Raw genomic sequence first — 25,300 nt, 5'->3', positions numbered from 1 at the left:
CATTAGGAAGAGGCCTTGTCCTAGTAGAGGACATCACGAAATTTCGAATTTGAAGGTATTGATAAAAATATGAAGTCAGAAGAGAGTGCTTTGTTTGAAGGTCTGCGAATGAGTACGGTACATTGTTATGAAGTAGATGATGAAAGCAGGAGACGCCTGCCCTAGACCAGTTGGAAGCAAAATGATAGGTTCGGCCCGGGGTGAAGGAGGGGTTGTTCCAGATGGGGGTTAGGGGAGAGGGATGTGTGTGAAGTGAAAGTTTAGATTTTAGTGAGTCCCACACCGATAAAGTTAGGGATATTGTTGGCACTGACTGAATGGTTGTAGGTCTGTGCAAGCGGGGGAGCCATGGAAGATGAGAAACTGAGTCGACCTGAGCCAAGTCACTCTCCAAGTCCACCCATCTCCTTGTGTGTCGTGGAGAATGCCAGGCAACCAGTTGGCTGAGTGCCGTGGCATAGTAGTATCTCGATAGCGAGGGAAGGCCCAAACCACCACACATAGAGCTCTGTTGGAGAGTCTCCCTACGCAATCGCGGCTTCTTATCATTCCAAATGAATTTACCATATTGGGTCTGGAGGGAGGATAAAATCCGGAGAGGGACTGGGAGGGTCTGGAAGAGGTAAAAATCTTGGGGATGACATTCATCTTAATAGCATTAATCCTGCCAATCCAAGAAATGAAATGTTTTTTCCATCCTAAAATGTTTTGAGATATTTCCTTAAATAAGGGAGGAAAGTTTGCGTCATAGAGAGAATGGTAAGATTTGGTAATATGCACCCCCAAATATTTAATGGAGGTATGACGCCATGCAAAAGGGAAGTTGGATTTCAGAAGATTCAGCGTGTTGAGAGGGATGTGTAATGGGAGAGCCTCTGACTTGTCATTGTTCACCTTATATCCAGAGAGGTCCCCGTAGAGAGTTAATTCTTTGAAAAGATTGGTTAGGGAAATTAACGGGCTAGTGAGGGTAAGGAGGACGTCATCCGCAAAAAGGGAAAGTTTGTAGTGTGAGTCTTTGATAGAAAAGCCCGTAATGTCCGGATTAAGACGGATGCGACAAGCGAGAGGTTCAATTATCAGAGCGAAGATGAGAGGCGACAGGGGGCATCCCTGTCGCGTACCATTGGTGATGGCGAAGGAGTCTGAAAGAATTCCATTCGCTAGGACAGAAGTAGAGGGGTTGTGATAGAGTGCTGAAATGGCTTCGAGAAATTCCCCGCGAACACCAAAGCTACGGAGTGTTTGATCGAGAAAAGCCCACGAAACCCTATCGAAGGCTTTCTCCGCGTCTAAGGCCAACAGAAGAGAAGGTAGTTTGACAGAGTTAGCATGGTGGATCAGGTTAACGGTGCGTCTGGTATTATCTAGAGCTTGGCGTGAAGGGACAAATCCGACTTGGTCGGGATGTATAAGAGACGGAAGAAGGGGGTTCAGGCGTAGGGCAAGAATTTTTGCAAAAAGTTTCAAGTCGGTGTTGAGAAGAGAAATAGGGCGGTAATTAGAGACCTGTTGGTGATCTTTACCAGGTTTGGGAATAACAGTAATTAGTGCTTTGGTGGTTTCGCTATGGAAGAGTTCCCCATTAAGGATTTTTATTAAAAGTAGACGTCAAGTGAGGGACAAGAGAACACTCGAATGTTTTATAGTAAGCAAAGGGTAGGCCGTCCGGTCCCGGAGCCTTAGAGGGTTTCTGTAGTTTAAGAGCAGCAGATACTTCCTCGTCAGATATAAGCTTACATAATGCAGTGGATGAGGGAGTATCCAACTGCGGCAGGGAGCATGAGGTCAGGAAGTCGGAGATGCGCGTGTTTGAGTCAGATAGGGAGGACGTACTGCCTGGGGAGTTATACAAACGAGTGTAGTATTCCTTAAAGATAGAGTTGATGTCTGAGGGATTATAGTGTGTATTACCGTTAGAGTCTTTAAGCGAGACTATAGAAGAGAGGGCTTTGCGTGTCTTTAATCTATTTGCTAGGAGGGCATCAGCCTTGTTGCTTTTCTCATAAAATCGCTGATTCAGCCAACGTAGGGATTTATCTATCTTTTCTGTTAATAGTGCATTGAGAGTTGCCCTAGCTGCCATAAGCTGTTTATAGTTCGAGTCCGTGGGACTACGCTTATGAAGAGAGTCTAGGATTTGGACCTGATCAGTGAGATTTCTAAGTATTGCTTTGTGTTCCCTATTGCGGTGAGATGCAAAGCTAATTACGTGGCCTCTGAGGACGGCTTTGTGAGCTTCCCAGACTAATGGGGAACATCCTGATTCAGGATTGTTAAGAGAAAAGTATTCCGTGAGCAGTCCAGCTATCTTGGATTTGAAGGAGGGAATTTTAAGAAGTGTCTCATTCAGGCGCCAAGATGGGCGGAAAGTTGGGGCATCCAACAGATCAAATGCGGACGTGACGGAAGAGTGATCCGACCAGATATTGGGGATAATCGATGAGGACAAAATGTGGTTAGAGGCCGGGGGGCTACAGAAAAGGTAGTCAAGTCTGGAATAAGACTGATGGGGATTGGAAAAAAAAGTGTAGTCCTTGGAAGATGGGTTAAGAGCACGCCAAGTGTCGAAAAGAGATGCTTCTTTAATAAGTTTAGAGAAAGTATCGGATATATGACAGGTGCGAGGGTGTTTCTGGGGAGCGGATTTATCTAAGAAAGGGTCTAGAACTGCGTTGAAATCCCCTCCCAGGAATACATAACCCGCTCTGTGTTTTTGGAGAGCCGTGAAAAAGGATTTCAAAAAACGTTGTTGGCCCGTGTTGGGAGCATAGAGGTTAGCTATAGTCACTTCCAGGTGCCCCAGCCTGCCAACCAGAATGATATACCTCCCCTCTGCGTCAACATGAACCGAGCTTTGCGTGAAGGGGAGTTTGTTGCTTATCAGGATAGCGACTCCGTTATGCTTAGATTCACTTGAGGAGTACAACACAGTGGAGAATCGTCTGGAAGACAAAGTGGGGTGGCCAGATCGCTTAAAATGTGTTTCTTGAAGTAAAACTATGTCTGCGCGTAGAGTGCGGATTGTACGGAACAAGTGAGAGCGTTTATGGGGCGTGTTAAGGCCCCGGACATTCATAGAGGCAATGGTGAAAGGCATGGTGCTGAGAGAGGGGGGAGTAGAGAGGGGGTATTGAAAAGGGGGAGCAGAGGAAAGGGGCCGACTCGCTCAAGAGAAAGAGTTTAGAAAAGAGGGAGAGAAGAAAAGGAGCAGAGTACACAATTCGGATTGAGCAAAATAGAGACAGGTAGGAAAAAGAGGAAGAGCAGGTTACTCAATACAAAGGATTGGTACTCCTATAATTAGGACTTAGTGGTCCAGAAAGGCGAGGGAACAAAAGTTCCAAGTCGCCACAAGGGAATAAAAAATAAATAAAATTGGGGGTGGTGGAGATCGAAATGAGTAGAAAAATATCACATGCAGGGAGAAGAACAGGGAGTATACGCACAACCCAAGAAGAGAAGGAATAGTGCGTTAAACAAAACGGGTACTAGTATGTAGGAGACAAGAGATGGATCGGTGTCCCCTGGGTGAGGAGAGACAAGGGAGAGGGATAATAAAAAAAAAAAAAAGGGGGTGGGGAGAACAATCATCACCAGAAAATACATTGAGTAATTATCATCTGGAAATACCAGAAACTTTTCGGAGCACAAAGATACACACTTGTTAAAACCAGTAGGGGCGACAGGCACAGAGGGCCCACAGTGCGGCATATGGAGTCTGGGAAAAAGCCAACGGAGACGCTGGCTAAGTATGTGAGACCTCTGCGCCCGTGGACCACGCCACAACCCAAAACAGATAGAACTTGTAAATGTTAGGACAACGGGAGAGAAGAGACCTAACAGTGCATGGAGCTAAAAATATTACTTTGGAAAACTAAGAGAAACATTAATTCCCTGAACTGGGAATAAACTAACAACGGAAGGTAAAATGCAGCATTGGGGAGCGTTAAAGTCAAACCGTGGCTAGGAGTAGCATGCAAGGCTAGGGGCGATTGCTAGAAACCGAAATTTGGTCACCCAGGCTACTGTAAACATAGTGGGGTATATTTACTAAAGTCCCGATTTTGACCGAGATGCCGTTTTTTCTTCAAAGTGTCATCTCGGTAATTTACTAAGCAAAAATCTCGGCAGTGATGAGGGCATTCGTAATATTTTGGAAGTCCTAGGAAAAAATCACGAATCAATACACCATCGGTCAAATACGCCTGCAATTTGCTAGAAATCGGTCATTTACTAAAAAGTGCAAAACACAAACACTGCCGACAATAGCCAAACACTGCCGTGCTGAAATACAAATCGTGAAAAAGTGCTAAAAAAAAAACAGACCTGCTTTTTTATCCCGTGTTTGTATAGGCATGCACGGATCCATGAGATCCGTGCATGTTTATCAGTGGGAAGGGGTGGGAAATGTTATAATTTAAAAAAAAAAAATTGCGTGGGGTCCCCCCTCCTTGATCAAACCAGCCTCGGGCTCTTTGAGCCGGCCCTGGTTGCAAAAATATGGGAAAAAAATTGACAGGGGTTCCCCCATATTTAAGCAACCAGCACCGGGCTCTGCGCCTGGTCCTGGTTCCAAAAATACGGGGGACAAAAAGCGTAGGGGTCCCCCGTATTTTTGAAACCAGCACCGGGCTCCACTAGCTGGACAGATAATGCCACAGCCGGGGGTCACTTTTATACAGTGCCTTGCGGCCGTGGCATCAAATATCCAACTAGTCACCCCTGGCCGGGGTACCCTGGGGGAGTGGGGACCCCTTCAATCAAGGGGTCCCCCCCCCAGCCACCCAAGGGCCAGGGGTGAAGCCCGAGGCTGTCCCCCCCATCCAATGGGCTGCGGATGGGGGGCTGATAGCCTTTGTTCAAAGTAATGAATATTGTTTTTAGTAGCAGTACTACAAGTCCCAGCAAGCCTCCCCCGCAAGCAAGTACTTGGAGAACCACAAGTACCAGCATGCGGCAGAAAACCAGGCCCGCTGGTACCTGTAGTACTACTACTAAAAAAATACCCCAATAAAGACAATACACACACACCTTGAAAGTATAACTTTAATACATACATACACACCACCATATACACATACTTACCTTATGTTCACACGAGGGTCGGTCCTCTTCTCCAGTAGAATCCATGGTGTACCTGTTGAAAAAATCCTACTCACCAAATCCAGTGTAGAGGGCTCCTCGGGTAATCCATTTGTAATCCACGTACTTGTAAAAATAAAAAAACGGGACACCCGACCACGAACTGAAAGGGGACCCATGTTTTCACATGGGACCCCTTTCCCCGAATGCCAGAAACCCCCTCTGACTGATGTCTAAGTGGGTTTCTTCAGCCAATCAGGGAGCGCCACGTTGTGGCACCCTCCTGATCGGCTGTGTGCTCCTGTACTGTATGACAGGCGGCACACGGCAGTGTTACAATGTAGCGCCTATGCGCTCCATTGTAACCAATGGTGGGAACTTTCAGGTCAGCGGTTGACCGAAAGTGACCTCACCGCTGACCTGAAAGTTCCCACCATTGGTTACAATGGAGCGCATAGGCGCTACATTGTAACACTGCCGTGTGCCGCCTGTCATACAGTACAGGAGCACACAGCCGATCAGGAGGGTGCCAAACGTGGCGCTCCCTGATTGGCTGATGGAACCTTCTTGGACTTAAGTCAGAGGGGGTTCCAGGCATTCGGGGAAAGGGGACCCATGTGAAAACATGGGTCCCCTTTCAGTGCGAGGTCGGGTATCCGTTTTTTTATTTTTACAAGTACGTGGATTACAAAAGGATTTACCGAGGAGCCTAAAACACTGGATTATGTGAGTATAATTTTTTCAACAGGTACACCATGGATTCTACTGGAGAAGAGGACCGACCTGCGTGGGAACATATAAGTATGTGTATATGGAGGTATGGATGGATGTATTAAAGTTATACTTTCAAGGTGTGTGTGTGTTGTCTTTATTGGGGTATTTTTTTAGTAGTAGTACTACAGGTACCAGCGGGCCCATTTTTCCGCCGCATGCTGGTACTTGTGGTTCTCCAAGTACCAGCTTGCGGGGGAGGCTTGCTGGGCCTTGTAGTACTGCTACTAAAAACAATATCATTCACTTTAAACAAAGGCTATCAGCCCCCCATCCGCAGCCCATTGGATGGGGGGGGACAGCCTCGGGCTTCACCCCTGGCCCTTGGGTGGCTGGGGGGGACGACCCCTTGATTGAAGGGGTCCCCACTCCCCCAGGGTACCCCGGCCAGGGGTGACTAGTTGGATATTTGATGCCACGGCCGCAAGGCACTGTATAAAAGTGACCCCCGGCTGTGGCATTATCTGTCCAGCTAGTGGAGCCCGGTGCTGGTTTCAAAAATACGGGGGACCCCTACGCTTTTTGTCCCCCGTATTTTTGGAACCAGGACCAGGCGCAGAGCCCGATGCTGGTTGTTTAAATATGGGGGAACACCTGTCCATTTTTCCCCCATATTTCTGCAACCAGGATCGGCTCAAAGAGCCCGAGGCTGGTTTGCCTTAGGAGGGGGGACCCACGCAATTTTTTTTTTACATTTAAACATTTTTTTTTTTTTTTACAAGGTGCACAATGAAGCCCAGCACGGATCTCTCAGATCCGGCCGAGATTCATTGTATTAAAGTCGGCAGTGTTTTACAAGTCACTCACGTAAAACACTGCCAAAAAAAACGAATGACATCGACATCGGAAAACCCGAAAATGCAGAATACGGCAGCTTAGTAAATTAGTCGTAATCAATTCAAAAAGTTGCATATTTACACTTTCGATGTCATTCGTGATTGAACTTTGACCTCAAACGGGAAAATACGAATCTTAGTAAATATACCCCAGTGAGTTTAGTGAGTTTGAACTGCTACAAAGAGTGACCACGAGACATTTCCAGTAAAAGAACAAAAGGCATCATGGGATGGGGAGGGGGGGTAAAAAAAAAAATGGGGGAGGAGGGGTGGACATATGCAGTACGTGAACATACCATTGAAATCCTTACAGTCGTATAACAAGGGGTGATCCCCAGGCAGCAAACAGTCAGTGAAAAGTTATACAAACGTCTGAGGGGGGAAGTAAGCATAATGGCGGAGCTTTTTCAAGGGCTGAGGTACTTATCATCGGAAAGGAAAAAGGGCTGGTAGGAAAACATAAAACCCAACGCATAGCCAAATTTTAAGTTGAGTGGTCTGCCCCAGCAGGGGGTCCAGCCTCCTCTATATGCGAAAGCAAATACTTGCCCTCACGAGGATCTCTGATGATGATTGTTTTTCCCTGAAGGTCAACGATCAGCTTGAAGGGGAAACCCCATCGGTATCGGATGTTCCTGTCCCGTAGTGCCTTTGTTAGATCACGGAGTTCCCTCGGTTTAGCTATGGTTAGAGGGGGCAGATCTTGAAAGAACTGTAGTTTAGATGAATTGTAGAGTACATGAGGCTTTCCACGAGTAGAATTGAGGACCCTTACTTTATCTTTAAACTTGAGAAAGCGGAGGACCACATCACGAGGAGGCTCACCATCCCTAGGCTTAGGACGAAGGGCACGATGAGCCCTCTCTAGAGGAAACTGTACATCCCCCAGGTCCGGTATCAGAAAGGAGAAAAGGTTGTGAAGGTAGGGTTCGAGTTTATCCACACTGACGGATTCAGGGATGTTGCGAATGCGGAGGTTGGATCTGCGTTCGCGGTTCTCAAGATCCTCGTTTTTAGTATGAAGTTCAGACAGTTCTGAGACAATGTGGTCCAAGTCACGACCCGTATCGTTTAGAGCTTTCTGGAAATGGTCCTGACGAGATTCCATTTTGGAGGCTCTGGAAGCGAGGGATGAAATGTCCGTCTTAATGGAGGCCACCGCTTTGTCTAGTTTGGACTCCAGAGAGTCCTTAAAGTCCGTAATAAGGGAGCGGAGAGCTAAGATATCATCCTTAGTGGACGGAGCAGAAGGCGGTGTGACGGAGTTATCCATAGAATCGTGAGGAGGGGAGGGGAGACCCCGATGTTGGGTATTCTTGGTGCCCCTGGTAAAATGTTGAGATATCAGCACCCCCTTGTTTAGGAGTCTTGGACGAAGATTTCTGCATGTGGACCGGACCAGTGTAGAGTATTATACTATGAAATATGATCCGTCAGGGGAGACAGGAAGTCCAAAAAAAAAATATGGGACAGGGTAGTGAGAAAAAAAAAAGGGGGGGGGGGACAGGGACACCCAGGGGGGACCACGCACCTCACTTTCAGGTGGTCATAACACCGGGGGATGGTATGACGGAAATGCTGGCAGTGAGCACTCCACGTCAGAGGTAGGAGGGAGTCCCCTAGACAAGGGCACGGCCTCCGTCGCAGATAGGGGAGTAAGAGTCCCGGGTATTAAAGCAGGCCAGGCAGTGGTGTCATCAAAGCAAGTCAGGTGCCAGTGCGGTTTTGTTGGGGACAAGAGCTGGTGTCACCGGAGTCAGGGCAAAGCCGGACGGAGTTGTTAGCAACCGGCGTATGATGTCAGGAGCCAGTGGCGATTCCGCAACCCCCAGGAGGCGATCAGACCCGCATATGGAGTCGGTGCGTGTAGAAGCAGGGACTAGCAATGATGTCCCGGCACGAGGGGGGGCAGAGGCTGATCCGTAGTGTAATGTAATGAGGGGGTGCCACTGAGGTCTTATGGCAGCAGCTCACTTACCCCCCATTGGAGATGCAGCTCCCGGGCGTTCTGCGGCGGACCCACGGCCTCCGCCGTGTGCCCCTGAGCCTCCTCCAAGATGGCCGCCGGGCCCTCCGCAGCTCCACCAACCTCCGGCGGCCCCAGCGATCCCGGGCACCCGCAGAAGCCGGCAGCGGCAGGAGACGCTCCCCCAGCAGGTCCCACAGTGAGTAGTGCTCCAGAGGGCAGGGGAGAGGTGCACGATTCTTTCCCGCGGCCCCGGAAGTGCGCGCCGACCCGGGAGTTTAATCTAGGCCCCGGTCTGGGGGCCGTCTGTAGGCCTCCCGGACCCACAGCGCAGGGGAGAGCGGGAGGAGAGCGGGCGTCAGTGCGGCAGCCCGTGGAGCCCGGGCGGCCGGCCGCACAGCTCCCCGTGACCCAGGCAACAAGGAGGACGTAAGAAGCAGGGGAGGTGAGGCGCGTCCAGCGGCTTCGGAGGACAGCGGGCGCGGCGGCTGGCAGGGAAGCTCCGAGCACGGAGCAAACTCAACCGCACGTCAGGGCACGACCCTCCATCCACCGGGGAGGGCACAGGGGGCCCGAGCAGGGCGGTAGGATGGTAAGGGGAACCACCGGGGGCCAGTCCACGGCAAGGCTCCACTTCCCAACGGCCGGTCCGGGCCGCCTCCCAACTCCAGGCCCCGGCTTCACTCTGGGGGGAAGGCCGCAATCCGCAGGAGCGCTTAAAAGCGCTCCCAGACTCCGCGGGTCCCCCCAAACACCTGCAGCAGGGTAGTTGTAGCCGCTGAGGGGTGTCTGGGACAGTCAGGCAGCAGTTAGGAGGGTGAAAAAGACAAAATAAGAGCAATGCCTGCAGGAGCTGGGGAGATGCACAGCTACCCTCCACAGCAGCCAGGCCACGCCCCTCAGTTTGAAGTGGATTTAGAGCATGATTGAGCACCAATAACTCATGCTGCATAGGTGGGGAGAAGAAAATAAGATGAGCAGCAGCGTTTAGGATGTATTAAAGAAGGGAGAGGCAGAAGAGAGGTTCACTCAGCACACATCTCTCCCCTGATCTGCCGATGAGTACTGGCCTTTAAGGATGTGGGAGGTCTAGGGCGAGTTTAAAAGAAGTCAGAACTCAGCCGGAAAAGAGGCTGAAGTTATGGGTGAGTTGGGAGCAGACATCAGTGGAGAGAGATAATTGGAGGTGGGTGGCTATGGGGTCAGGTTGAGGGGTGACATGATGAGAATAAAATACAATTGTTGCTAAGTAAATAGGACATTATGCAATAGGGAAGTTTTAGGTTTGCTTCTAAGAATGTTCAAAGCACATATATTAATGCATCTCAACATACAATATTTTGTCAGTGCTTTAACTAGCACAACATTTCACAGTTTTTTTTGTACAAGCCAAAACTATTTGACAAAATGGTTACAAAAAAGCAAAATACGAAACTGGCATAACATATTTTACTTTCTCTCGGCAGAACTGAAATACTGATTCCTGGATCGCTGAGCTTAATGAAAGCAGGGTTTCCGGTTTTCCGATCTTCTTCTCTGACCAGCAGAATGTTCTTTAGACATACGTTGCCATGCACCAAATTTCGATCTTCCTAAAATATGAAAAAGAAAAGAGACAGATAGTTAAACTATAATTATAAAGAGAATTCCCTTGTATTGTTTTCAAATTAGAGAATTTTTTTTTAAGATAACACATACAAAAACCAACTGTATAGTTGGCCCTACTAAGTCGGTGTGCCATTTATGCTTTAGTGGTAGTAGCAAAAGTGTGTACAAGTTACATAAATCTATAGATGTTGTGACAAGATCACTGGAATAGTGGTGGAAGTCAAGTATATTTGCCCCAGGTTTCTTACCTATGCGTTTCAAAACCCCAGGAATATTGTGTTGGTTCTGCTGAGAGCTTTTGGTAAGAACCAGATTAGGGTTCTGGGGTTGGATGTGAGAAGGCGGGTTCACCATCCATTTATGGCCAGTTCAGGTATTTGGGCTAATCCTAACAGAAGGATAATTAGAACTTTCAGCTGTAGGTGTGTGTTAAAAAGCTGTCAAGCCTGATCATCTATCTCTCATACTGCCTGGAGAAAGAGGAGAGATTATGGAGTCTCTGTGGGTCATTCCGAGTTGATCGCTCGCTAGCTATTTTTTGCAGCGCTGCGAGCAGATAGTCACCGCCTATATGGGAGTATATTTTTGCTTTGCAAGCGTACGATCGCATGTGCAGCCGAGCACTACAAAAAAGTTTTGTGAAGTTTCTGAGTAGCTCAGAACTTACTCAGCCGCTGCGATCACTTCAGCCTGTCAGGTTCCGGAATTGACGTCAGACACCCGCCCTACAAACGCTTGGACACGCCTGTGTTTTTCCAAACACTCCCAAAAAACGCCCTCTTCCTGTCAATCTCCTTGCGATCGGCTGTGCGAATGGATTCTTCGTAAAATCCATCGCTCAGCAACGATCCGCTTTGTACCCGTATGACGCACCTGCGCATTGCGGTGCATATGCATGTGCAGTTCCGACCTGATCACAGCGCAGCGAAAAAATCCTACCGTGCGATGAGGTCGGAATGACCCCCTCTGCGAGACAGAAACCTGCTATTGAAAACCAGTGAGCAGTGCCTGGTAAATTTCTCCTTGTATTTTTTCTTTAGTGAGTTAGGTTTATCCTGTGTTTAGTTAGTGCCAGCCGGCAAGGTATTTTATTTTTTTACTTTACGGCTGTTGTTCTGCACAATAAAACTGGCTAAGGCCAGTTGCACCAAACCAACAGACTTGTGTGAACTCTCAGCTGATGCACACTGGGGCTAATTCAGACCTGATCCCTAGGGTGCGTTTTTTGCATCCCTGCGATCAGGTAGTTGTCACCTACAGGTGGAGGGAAAATTTGCAGTGCAGGTGTGCGATCGCACGTGCAGAGAGCTGCACAAACAAAATTTTGTGCAGTCTCTGCACAGCCCAGGACTTACTCAGCCGCTGCGATGATCGGGGCCGGAGTGGACGTCATAAACCTTCCTTCCAAACGCCTGGATCCTCCTGCGTTTTTCCGGACACTCCTCTAAAACGGTCAGTTGCCACCCACAGATGGCCTCTTCCTGTCAGTCACCTTGCGTCGGCCTGTGCAAACGGATCCGTCACACATACAAACCGCTGAGCGGCGATCCCCTTTGTACCCGTGCGATGCGCCTGCGCAGTTTGGACCTGATCGCCTGCTGTGCGAAAACGCACAGCAGCGATCAGGTCTGAATTACTCCCACTGCCATCTACCCAAGGAGATGGTACCTGTTCCACTGACACTGTTACACATTATTAACTAAAACTTCCTTAGAGTATAGATATAACATGCAACGTGGATTTCAGCAGACAAACTACCCAAACCCAATATAGTAAATAAATCTGAAGTAATCTAAATAAATTCGTGCAATTCTACTATTATTCTTTACAACAGTGACATGCGGTGAGGTGAGGCAGAGCCTTTCCTGTCATACTAACATGTAAATCAGGGATTTGACTATAAAAAGTATAAAAAAATACAAAGAATACTGTATATTAGAAATATCTTTTTATGTATTATTCTAATAATATTTATAGCCAAAACTTTGGAGCAAAAAGTCTATGGCAGGTGAGGCAGTGCCTGCCTTTTCTGCACATCTCTGATTAAAACTCATCAAATTTCCAGTAGTACATATCGCTGCACCTGTGTATAATGGCCCTCATTCCGAGTTGTTCGCTCGTTCTTTTTCATCGCATCGCAGTGAAAATCCGCTTAGTACGCATGCGCAATGTTCGCACTGCGACTGCGCCAAGTAACTTTACTATGAAGAAAGTATTTTTACTCACGGCTTTTTCTTCGCTCCGGCGATCGTAATGTGATTGACAGGAAATGGGTGTTACTGGGCGGAAACACGGCGTTTCAGGGGCGTGTGGCTGAAAACGCTACCGTTTCCGGAAAAAACGCAGGAGTGGCCGGAGAAACGGTGGGAGTGCCTGGGCGAACGCTGGGTGTGTTTGTGACGTCAACCAGGAACGACAAGCACTGAAATGATCGCACAGGCAGAGTAAGTCTGGAGCTACTCTGAAACTGCTAAGTAGTTAGTAATCGCATTATTGCGAATACATCGGTCGCAATTTTAAGAAGCTAAGATTCACTCCCAGTAGGCGGCGGCTTAGCGTGTGTAACTCTGCTAAATTCGCCTTGCGACCGATCAACTCGGAATGAGGGCCAATGCCCGCATGAACCTTTTGGCTCATATATTTTCAGTGTAAATCTGGCTTTGGTACTAGCAAGTACCTCCTTAGCCATTTTCCTCACCGCACGTCCCAACTCTACAATGTACAAAATTCCGTCATGACACCATCCGTGTTATATTACTCAGTTTAATGGCTTGATGCCTTCCATATATTTGCTAGCCTTTAAAGAAAAAGTCTTGTGAAAACTACACCCATTTCGGAATAACTGGATGCAGAAATACATCATATATTTTACTAAATTTGCATAACTATAGAAATGGTTCTCAGATTACTTGTGTGTGTACATTTAAACAAAGAAGCCACTTTTTTCACTAAGCCTTCTCCAGTACTTGTCACTTTCTTTAGAATACCTGCTTCAACCACTGACTTTATGTTGCTGCTAGCTCCAACACACTCAACTACATCACTGAATCGTGGACTTAAGAATTCAATTTGACGCTATGTCAGTGGTTCCCAAACTTTTTTGAATCATGGCACCCTAGAGTATCAGATTTTTTTCCCACGGTACCCCTAAGCCAATAGTTTCATATTGAAAAAGTTAGAAAGAAATATTAAATTAAGTAAATTGTCTTTTTAGGTCATCCTTAGGGTAACTTATGTGGTGAGGGACAAGATTTGCTTCTGATTGTCAATATATTTTATGATTGTCAGCCATTAACACTGGTTTTGCTTTTTACATTGACCATGCAGAATTTGAATTGGTTCTGGACCACCAACCCGAGGCACCCCTGCAAGTGTCCTGAGGCACCCCAGGGAGCAACGGCACACAGTTTGGGAACCACTGCGCTATGTAGTGCTACCAGATAAATGGAAAGTTTTAGAATAATGTGTGCAAAAAAAATCAGGTGTGCAGCTACAACAAGCACAAATGAGTACACATCGCAGATGTACTCAAAACAAGAATGAAAAACAATGAATTTTGTACAATAAGAGCATTCTCCAGATACCATGTTCAGATAATAGACACCAGTGCATAACATTCACAAAAGTACAGTAATAGCAATTTAATCAACATAAATGAAAAGGAGGTCCTCTAATCTCCGCAGGACTGAGGTAACACAAAATATTTAACATATTTTTTTTTCTAACTAAAAAAAATTAAGCTCTCAGACTTCTCTTCAGGATCACTTAACTGGATATATTTGAAGGAACCGGAATGTGGTTATGTTACCGGCAGAAGGGATCCCAGCGGTCAGGATCCCGACGCCAGAATCCCACCTGCTTAAAATGCAGACATGCATGATCCTGACATACAGGGTCTATGCCCACTCGTGGGTGTCCACGACACCCATAAAGTGGGAATAGAACCTGTGGCTAATGCAGCAAGCCACCATGCCCGCAGAGTGGCAAGCGCAGCGAGCCCGTAAAAGGCTCCATTGCGCTCGCCACCCTGCAAGCATTCTGGCAGCAGGGATCCTGGCAGCGGTATGCTGACCGCTGGGATCCCTAACGCCAGTAACGCATACCTAACTCAAAGGAACCCATAACTAAATGATACACTTTTATTTGTGACATTAGGTGTGTAATACATCGTCGTTGGGGAAACCAGAGCGCAGGATTGAGATGCGCTGCCCCATAAGAGCATTCAGGATCAAGTACAGCCAACAAACCTTGGAGGACATATATGACTTCTAAAGAAGGAAGAAGTAAAGTTGCCCATAACAACCAATCGACTTTTATTTATTTTATAGAATGTACTTGTATGTCCCATACCTTGTTCCCCAATTTCCATCATTTTGCACTTTTTAACTCCAAAAATGACATGTCATTATTGGACAATTAAAAATAATAAAAAACTTCTAAGTACCTAATTAGTCATTCAGGGGGTTGTCCCAGGGTTCAGAACCAAATCCCCAAATTTAACTTAAAATTCAGGGGGTTGTCCCAGGGTTCAGAACCAAATCCCCAAATTTAACTTAAAATAGGGATTTTCCCAAAGTGTACCATCCTGCTCAGAGTTGGTGAATTTAAATTCGCTGTTAAGTTACAGCAAAAACGTTTTCGTGGACAATTGAATAGGCGTTTGGCGAAGTTACCGATAATTGTGGTAATTTCGCATCTTTTTTTTGCCAGTGATTGAATATCCCCCTCTAAATTAACAATTTGTAAGATCACTGACAAGGTGAATTTCCTAGTCTCAGAGGATCAGGTTACACCACTTCTGCCCTGCTTTTTGTATTCCTGAGAGTGATTAAGTGTGCATCTGAGTAGATATGTTAGGAATAAAATATACTTTACAACTGCTTTCTAATCTGCTGTTAACTGCTCCACAATGTTCAAGTGTCGGTCGTCACATATACCAAAAAGGGTGATTAGATTCCCAAGTATAAAGAGAAATAAGGGAGAACAGGCCAGTGTTCTGGATTTGCCCTTCTACTGCCTGTGTTAGAAAGACTTGTGCACCCTGGTATCATAAGACACTGCAAGGTGCTGTGTCATAATCATTGGTGAGAGAGAGCCAGAGAGAAATACTTATTTTCCAAAAGGTGCCAAGGAGGAGAATCTCTGTTAACCTGGGTCTAAAGGGGGGTACACACGGAGAGATGTATGCTTAATTTCTAAGCAATCTGACTAGATTGTTTAGAAATTAAGAACGGATCTCTCCGTGTGTATGCCCATAGTGATAGCTATCGCCGGTTCTAGATTGGCCTACATGCAGGCACAATCTAGTTACATCTCTCACTTCACCGCTGGGTGAAGTGAGTGTCCCCTCTGTCCCGTCCCCCTCGCTCAGCACACATCGCGCTGGGTGAAGTGAGTGTCCCCTCTGTCCCACCCCCCTCGCTCAGCACACATTGCACTGTGTGCTGAGCGGGGAGAGATATGTGCTGAGCGTTCTATGATAGATCGCTCAGCACACATCTCCCCCGTGTGTAACCCCTTTAAGAGTGCCCTGTGCACACAGTTGTACTCAGCAATTGCGCGTTTCACCCCACTGGGCTTGCACACATTGCTGCCAGCATTGGTGAGTGTGTTGGTAACCAGTCCATGACGTTACAATCTTCAAGTTGCCATTGTGCTAAATACCATTTACAGTATGCTACTTTGCCATTCTGCTAAATACCATTCCAAACGTAAGTTGCATTTCATGGAATATATAGTATATGAATAAAGGTGGAACAGGGACTGCTAATTTAGCCAGCTATATGGTATGGTTTTAAACTGGGGAAAATTTCAAATGTCAGTTACATGTGCCAAATTTCCTAGCCACATGAGAATAGCGCAAGATACTATGCAGTACCATTTCAGAATTTCGCTCATTTCTACTTGTATACTCACAAGAAAATGCATGGCCCACGCAAGCTGTTTTGAAACTTCTAATTTCCACATAATATTCACGGAAAGTTTGTTTTTCTTCAAGTATATGTCCAGTGACCCAAATTTAGCATATTCTTGGACTAGAATACCTAGAAAAATAAAACATAGTTTACAGTAAGAATAACAAATGTCTGCTTCTAGATCAACTTCAACAACCTTAGCCTCTACAGAGGTTAAATAAATGGTAAGAAAGGAAAATCTAACTAACACTTATCAAGCTACATATGCACACTCCAAACATAGGCCCTCATTCCGAGTTGTTCGCTCGGTATTTTTCATCGCATCGCAGTGAAAATCCGCTTAGTACGCATGCGCAATGTTCGCACTGCGACTGCGCCAAGTAACTTTACTATGAAGATAGTATTTTTACTCACGGCTTTTTCTTCGCTCCGGCGATCGTAATGTGATTGACAGGAAATGGGTGTTACTGGGCGGAAACACAGCGTTTCAGGGGCGTGTGGCTGAAAACGCTACCGTTTCCGGAAAAAACGCAGGAGTGGCCGGGGAAACGGTGGGAGTGCCTGGGCGAACGCTGGGTGTGTTTGTGACGTCAACCAGGAACGACAAGCACTGAGATGATCGCACAGGCAGAGTAAGTCTGGAGCTACTCTGAAACTGCTAAGTAGTTAGTAATCGCAATATTGCGAATACATCGGTCGCAATTTTAAGAAGCTAAGATTCACTCCCAGTAGGCGGCGGCTTAGCGTGTGTAACTCTGCTAAATTCGCCTTGCGACCGATCAACTCGGAATGAGGGCCATAGTCAGTAGTTGTGGACAGATAATTGCTGACCTTATAGTATTTGCAAGTTATCCCAAACTACAATGCAGTTACTATTTACTAATGCAGTATGAGTAGTCTACAGGCTACAGATAAGACTCCAGTATGCTTATAGTCAACTGGAAACCAATAAGAATCCACTAATGAACACACAACTATAGTGCTGCAACTAACAGCAATGCTGCTGCTTCTTTGCTAATACTGTAGATTTCCGGCCTGGACTTCATGCAATGGAAGTTATTTGAACAAGAGTTTTGTACATAAAGGGGGTGTTCTTTAGGGAGCATGGTGTAATATCACTTGCAGTCAGTATTAATTATATTGCAATATTGTTCGAGTATTTTTAATGAAAGTAATGCAGAAAGACAAGTAAATGTATATTTCAGTGTGCAGCACAAAGACTGCATACAATATCGGTGCACTACAAATTGTACTTACTCTCGTCTCCACATACACAGACTCCATAATTCAAGATCAAATGTCTGTAGGACAGCTGACTCATCATACTTGCTGCTTCAAAGAAAGACTGAAAATCCCACAAAACAAATGAAATGTAAGTAAAGATCCCAGGAAAAAATGTTCAGTATATCAATCCACAATGAGTTGGTAGGTTCTAGCAATTTTTTCTCTCCACTAAATACATTTAAGAAGTAATAAACTCACACTTTGATAATAAGCATAATAAATTAGATGCAAACAAGAGTCTGTAACCTGCAACTGTTTTATTCACACATTTTCAAGGCTTTACTAAGCTATTGAACAAACCTCAGAATAATTTCTGTGTGCTTTATCCAAGACTTTTAGAAGAACATCTGTTTCGTGAATTTGATTGTAATCTCCCAATTCCTCTCGTTTCCCCCTAAATATCTTGGTGAAGGTACCCTGCCCAAGATTTTCCTCCTGGAAGACAGGTAAAAGTACAAGCTAATAAACAATTTCTATGTGCAAAAAAGTAACATTTTGAAAGTGAAATTAGAATATATGTAATAAGCACAATTTAAATTCTTTCCAGGTTTGCAATTCTGTACAATACAAATCGCAGGGCTGTTTGTGGTCTATGATTAAATATATTCAATTCTGGATTACAGAACATCCCGTAGTCAATTAACAGAACACATGTCCTCCGATTTATCAGATTTGGCCATCTTGCCATGTGAATGAGAATGATGATTGAGGACACTTTCAATGGGTATTTTTATAAACTGGTTTATGGTGTTTATTTTGAACTCAAATACTATGATTTGAAAACAGACAACCAGAGCAATAATTTAAATGGGATCCGGTTTTTAGGTCGACAGTAAGTAGGTCGACACTGTCTAGGTTGATCACTATTGCTCGACAGTACGTAGGTCGATATGGTCAATATGTCGACAGACTCTAGGGCGACATGACAAAAGGTTGACATGAGTTTTTAAAAATGTTTTCATTATTTAAAGTTTTTCATACTTTACGATCCACGTGGACTACAATTGGGAACGGTAACCTGTACGGAGAAAACGACACCAAAAGAAGTAAAAAAAACTCATGTCAACCTTTTCTCATGTCGACCTAGTACATGTTGACCTAGAAACCATGTCGACCTACTTACTGTCGACCAATAGTGGTCGACCTAAGTCTAATCTACCTAACATACCACACCCAATATGAATACATTTCAGGCAATCTAACAGGGACAACATGAAGTGTGTTCAGGACAGTCACAGTGTAAAATAATAGCTTCAAGTTTTGGTTATATTTTTGGCTTATAGAAGTAGTAGTATAGTAGTAGTTTTTGTTTTTTACTTGCAGCAAACACCTAAACAAGTGCTAGAGATTAATGGTCTATCTCTCACCACTTTCTTCTTTTAACTCTTTGGTTTGTAGTATAAAATAATTCTAATATTATGCAGCGAGTTAGTATGTAAAGTTTAAGAAGGTGGAATTATCCTTCCACAAGACATAATGGGGGAGATTCAAATGTTTGAAAAGTCAGTTGGGAGTCTGTTTTTTCCTATCTATTATATAGGAAAAAACAGACTGACTTTTCAAACATTTAAATCTCCCCCAATAGGTTTGTTATGGATGCAGAATGAATGCATCACTATAGAAAAACATACATAAATCAAGTCTTCACTCCTGATCTTATGAAAGACCATCTGATTCACGTTATTGTGTCTCTGCAAAGATGGTGTTGTAGGGACATCAGAAACTTTGTTGCTCCTGAAGATTATCAAGTTTGATTTCTCTGAAAAAGGATAAGAATTCATAATTAATAGATACAAATTCTTAAACACCGATAGATACTGTATATTAATCCAGTAAATCTCTAAAACAAACCTAGCTAAATAAATACAGTCTCACAATAGTAATGAAAAATGAAATACAAGTAAAAAAATATAATGTTCCACATTCCAGTAAGGAGCAACTTTTTCTATTGTTGTGCAATATAGGGGTATATTCAATTGAAGTCAAAAGCTGCCGTCTGTCGAAAAGACGGCAGTTTTCGACTTTTTTAGGTCGGAAGGGCTTCCGACCTATTTAATCTAACCCCAAATTATTCGACAAGTCAAGGAATTCGACTTTTCGAAAAGCACGTGGATCGGCGGAATAGCTGCCGATCCACGTGCTTGTGTCGAAAACGGGGCCAAAACCTTTTCGACCATCTCAATTTGAAAAAAGTCGAAGTGAGATGCGGGAGCAGAGACGGGGAGAGCCGCGGGCAGGCGGGGGAGAGCAGCGCCGGAGGATGTGTCACAGCCACCGCTCACAGCAGCGTCCATCTAGCAAGCGAGACCTCGCTTGCTGGAGCCGGGTGGACGCTGCCGTGAGCGGCGGCTGTGATGCGGGGCCACAGAGAGGAGGGACGGGGAGAGGCAGAGAGACGAGGGGGGAGACAGGGGAGAGCCACGGGCAGACGGGGGAGAGCAGCGCTACCGCATCTATATAGCCACTGCTGTAGCGCTGCTCTCCCCTGTCTGCCTGCGGCTATCCCCCTACTAAGCTCCCGCATCTCAATTTGACTTTTTTAAAAGTCAAATTGAGACTGCATTGAATAGCCCAGGTCGGATCCATTCCGACAAATGAATGTCGGAATGGATCCAACTTCAATTGAATATACCACATAATGTTATGTTAAATTTACTACTATCCATTTACTGTATATTACAGTACCCAGCACTTATTGCATGGCATTATAAATGCCTCAGGTGCCCCTAGTTAGTTTGCAGAATGCTAAATTAAGGATTTAAGTCGGGTACACAGTCTAATGAAATTGCCAAACAAGTGAGGAAACATCGGTCACTGGATCATCACTTAAATTATTATTTTAACACTAAGGGGGTCCAATTAGCCGCGATAACGCAGTTCCATGTTAAATTATCGCATTTCAATAATTCGGTATCCTGTTAGTGGTGAAAATTTGTCAGCGATAAGTCTCCATAGGGTTTATAGTGAATTTGTCCCTATTTTAAAGGTACAAATGTCGGGGTTTGGTTCAGAACCCCTGGGACACCCCGATGAATAACTAATTAGGCACTTAGAAGTTTATGATTCATTTTAATTGGCCAATAATGCTTTTTTTTTTAAACAATTTTACATTTCTAAAAAAAATGCATGTAACAGCCATCTGACCCAGATTTAATTACACCAAATAGTTTTATTATGGCCACTAATAGACTTCTATAATGTTTTCCTATATTAGTTTGGCTTTTTGGGGGGTAAAGAGAGATTTTCCCATTTTCTCCTGTACTTATCTTTGGTTTTGCCGGCTAAAATTATTGAGCATATCCAGTTATCGCCAATTTTGAATAGGATAGGTGCAATAAACAGGAGCACGCAGGCTGCGATAAGTAGATTTTTCAGGAGATAGGTGCGATAGCATTAGCCACGATTGTGGATCGCGTTATCAAAGCTGACTGGATACCCCCCTAACTCGTAATGAAAACATAAAAACATAAGAGCCATAATAATACCAACTTTCCCCAGACGTTACATAAATATCTAACAAGAAAAAAACGAGTTTTATGGTAAGAACTTACCTTTGTTAAAACTCTTTCTGCGAGGTACACTGGGCTCCACAAGGATAGACATAGGGGTGTAGAGTAGGATCTTGATCCGAAGCACCAACAGGCTCAAAAGCTTTGACCTGCTTCCCAAGATGCATAGCGCCGCCTCCTATATCACCGCGCCTCCGTGCACAGGAGCTCAGTTTTGTTAACCATCCCAATGCAGTAGCAAGTAAAAGAGACGACAACTGCCAGTTGACACAAACACCACACTCTCCCGAGAGGAGAAGTGTCAGCGGCTAATGCCATACCAACACAAAGAAGCTAAGTGCATCAGGGTGGGTGCCATGTGGAGCCCAGTGTACCTCGCAGAAAGAGTTTTAACAAAGGTAAGTTCTTACCATAAAACTCTTTTTCTGCTGCGGGGTATACTGGGCTCCACAAGGATAGACATAGGGGATGTCCTAAAGCAGTTCCTTATGGGAGGGGACGCACTGTAGCCGGCACAAGAACCCTGCGTCCAAAGGAAGCATCCTGGGAAGCGGCAGCATCGAAGGCATAGAACCTTATGAACGTGTTCACAGAGGACCACGTAGCCGCCTTGCACAATTGTTCAAGGGTCGCACCACGTTGGGCCGCCCAAGAAGGTCCAACATACCGAGTAGAATGGGCCTTAATGTGATTAGGAGCAGAGACCAGCCTTCACATAAGCATGTGCAATCACCATTCTAATTCATCTGGCCAGAGTTTGCTTGTGACAGTTTGCATCTGGCCAGCCCCTTTTGAGAAACCCAAACACAACAAAAAGAGAATCAGATTTCCTAATAGGAGCAGTTCTCTTCACATAGATACGGAGAGCCCGTACCACATCCAAAGACCGCTCTTTGGGAGACAGATCAGGAGAAACAAGTGCCGGAACTACAATCTCATGAGTAAGGTGGAACGAAGAAACCACCTTAGGTAGATAGCCGGGACGAGTCCTAAGAACTGCCCGGTCACGGTGAAATATCAGATATGGGGAACTACAGGACAAGGCACCCAAATCCGACACTCTTCTAGCTGATGCAAGAGCCAGCAGAAACACCACCTTAAGGGAAAGCCACTTAAGGTCAGCTGAACCAAGAGGTTCAAACGGAAACTCTTGTAACGCCCCCAAAACCACGACAAGTCCCAAGGAGCCACAGGCGGGACATAGGGAGGTTGGATATGCAACACGCCCTGAGTAAAGGTATGCACATCAGGTAAGGTCGCAATTTTTCTCTGAAACCACACCGACAAGGCAGATATTTGAACCTTGAGGGAGGCCAGACGCAGGCCTAAGTCCAGGCCCTGCTGAAGAAAAGCCAACAAATTGGCTATACTAAACTTGGAAGCTTCATAATCGTTAGATGCGCACCAAACAAAGTAAGAATGCCAGACCCTATAGTAAATACGAGCAGAAACTGGTTTCCGGGCCCGCAACATAGTTTGAATGACCGCCTCAGAAAACCCTTTAGCCCTTAAGACGGAAGCTTCAAGAGCCACGCCGTCAAAGACAGCCGGGCTAGGTCCTGGTAGACACAGGGGCCCTGAACGAGGAGGTCTGGGCGTTGTGGAAGTAAAATTGGACGCTCTGACGATAGGCCTTGCAGGTCTGAGAACCAGTGACGTCTGGGCCACGCTGGAGCTATGATAAGCAGAATTCCTTTTTCTTGCTTGAACTTCCGAATAACCCTGGGCAGGAGTGACACCGGAGGGAACACGTACGGCAGCCGAAACCTCCACGGTACCGCCAGCGCATCCACGAATGCTGCTTGAGGATCCCTTGTCCTTGCTCCGAAGACCGGAACCTTGTGACTGTGTCGAGACGCCATCAGATCTGGAAGGCCCCACCTTTCCACTAGGAGTTGAAACACTTCTGGATGGAGGCCCCACTCGCCGGCATGCACGTCCTGACGACTAAGAAAGTCTGCTTCCCAATTCAGGACTCCCGGAATGAATATTGCCGATATGGCCGGTAGATGGCATTCTGTAGAATCCGTGAGATTTCCTTCATTGCTAGGCGGCTTCGAGTGCCGCCTTGATGATTTATGTAAGCCACTGTGGTGGCGTTGTCCGACTGTACTTGAACAGGACGGTTCTGAATTAAATGCTGGGCTAAGTTCAAGGCATTGAAGACCGCCCGCAACTCCAGAATATTGATCGAGAGGAGGGACTCCTCCTTGGTCCACCGCCCCTGAAGGGTGTGTTGCTCCAGCACCGCGCCCCAACCTCTTAGACTGGCATCTGTCATCAACAGGATCCAGTTGGATATCCAGAACGGACGGCCCCTGCACAGTTGCTGGTCCCGGAGCCACCAGAGCAACGACAGACGGACCTCCGGAGTCAATGAGATCATTTGAGACCTGATCCGGTGAGGCAGGCCGTCCCATTTGGCTAGAATCAGCCTCTGGAGAGGGCGAGAGTGAAATTGAGCGTACTCCACCATGTCGAATGCTGACACCATGAGGCCCAATGTATCGACATTTGCGGACGAGATAGGAAGCAACGAATCCTGTCCTGAAGTTTCAGGACTTTCTCCTGAGACAGGAACAACCGCTGGTTGTGAGTGTCCAATAGTGCTCCCAGATGCACCATGCTCTGAGCAGGGATGACTTCTTCCAGTTGATGAGCCACCCGTGGGCTTGCAGAAACCGGACCGTCACATCTAGATGACGCAGGAGAAGTTCTGGGGAATTTGCCGGGATTAACAAGTCATACAAATACGGCAGTATCCTGACCCCATGAGGGCGGAGTACCACCGTCATCACTGCCATGACTTTTGTAAAGACTCGCGGAGCCATTGTTAAACCAAAAGGTAACGCCCGAAACTTGTAATGGCAGTTGCCAATCGCAAATCTCAGGTATTGCTGATGAGACACTGCTATTGGAATATGCAGGTAAGCATCCTGTATATCCAGGGAGACAATGAAGTCCCCAGGATCCAAGGCCAGAACTATAGAGCGAAGGGTTTCCATCTGGAACTTGGAAACCTTCACAAACCTGTTCAATGCCTTGAGGTTGAGAATGGGCCGGGAGGACCCATTCGGTTTCGGGACTAGAAACAGCGGAGAATAGTACCCCCAGCCCCTCTGCACAAGAGGCACCTGTACTACGACTCCTGTATCCAGGAGGGTCTGTACCACCGAATGTAGAGTGTTTGCCTTTGTCTTGTCCAACGGGACATCTGTCTGGCAAAATCGATGAGGGAGTCGGTTTTTGAAGGCTATGGCGTAGCCTCGAGTGACGACTTCCCGTACCCAGGCATCTGAAGTGGTCTTAAACCATTCCTGGGTATACCCTAGAAGCCGGCCCCGCACCCTGGGATCCTCCAGAGGGAGGCCCGCCCCGTCATGCGGCAGGCTTATCTGTATTGGTAGTCTCGACACAGAAGGAGCAGTACTTGGCAGACAGGCAGTTTTGGCAGTAGCCAAGTCTCCAGAATCTTATTTAAATCCTCCCCAAACAGAATATCTCCCTTAAAAGGGAGTACCTCCAGGGTTTTTCTAGAGTCCAGATCCACAGACCAGGATCTCAGCCACAATATACGGCGAGCCAGGACTGACGTAGTAGAGGCCTTGGCTGCCAGGATACCGGCATCAGAAGCCGCCTCTTTAATACAACGTGAAGCTGTGACAATATAAGACAAGCATTGTCTAGCATGGTCAGAGGAGATTTCAGCATCTAACTCCAAGGCCCATGCTTCAATGGCCTCTGCCGCCCAAGTATCTGCAATAGTGGGCCTTTGTGCAGCACCCGTTAGGGTGTAAATCGCTTTCAGACAACCCTCCACACGTTTATCCGTAGGCTCTTTTAGAGACGTGACGGTGGTGACCGGTAGAGCTGAGGAAACCACCATCCTAGCCACATGTGAGTCCACTGGAGGAGGCGTTTCCCAATTCTTAGACAGCTCCGGCGCGAGGGGATAGCGAGCTAGCATCTTCTTTTGAGGCACAAACTTCGTACACAGGTATTCCCAGGGTTCCTGACGTATATCAATTAGGTGGTCAGAGTGAGGTAAAACTTGTTTAATCACCTTCTGACGCTTGAACCTATCTGGTTTCTTAGGAGGAACGGATGGCTCGGGATCATCCGTAAACTGTAAAATCAACTTAATAGCCTCCAAAAGATCAGGAACATCCACATGTGAACCACCCTCCCCATCAGCCGTATCTGAGTCAGAACCTGTGGGGTCAGTGTGCCGTCTTCATCCGACGAGGTGTCAGTGACAGCAGTGGATTGTGAGGAGACAAGCGCTCACTTAGAGGACCACTTGGACGTAGGCGAGCGCCGGTCAGA

General features: G+C 46.2%; 1 protein-coding gene across 2 annotated transcripts in view; it reads right to left on the bottom strand.

Moving 5' to 3' along the window:
• JAK2 (Janus kinase 2) overlaps positions 1 to 25,300 on the bottom strand; it is a 457,412-nt gene that overhangs the window by 84,736 nt on the left and 347,376 nt on the right. For both annotated transcript variants that reach the window (XM_063913981.1, XM_063913980.1), the window contains 5 exons: positions 19,097 to 19,224; positions 17,766 to 17,900; positions 17,439 to 17,526; positions 16,183 to 16,310; positions 10,112 to 10,250 (listed from right to left, as the gene is read on the bottom strand). In XM_063913981.1, the coding sequence (XP_063770051.1) occupies positions 10,112 to 10,250; positions 16,183 to 16,310; positions 17,439 to 17,526; positions 17,766 to 17,900; positions 19,097 to 19,224 (618 nt within the window). The remainder of the gene's footprint in view (positions 1 to 10,111; positions 10,251 to 16,182; positions 16,311 to 17,438; positions 17,527 to 17,765; positions 17,901 to 19,096; positions 19,225 to 25,300) is intronic.

Source organism: Pseudophryne corroboree, chromosome 1 (genome assembly GCF_028390025.1).
Source record: "Pseudophryne corroboree isolate aPseCor3 chromosome 1, aPseCor3.hap2, whole genome shotgun sequence".
NCBI classification, from domain to species: domain Eukaryota; kingdom Metazoa; phylum Chordata; class Amphibia; order Anura; family Myobatrachidae; genus Pseudophryne; species Pseudophryne corroboree.
Note: the sequence above shows the minus strand (reverse complement) of the source record. Positions and strands in the feature narration are given on the sequence as shown.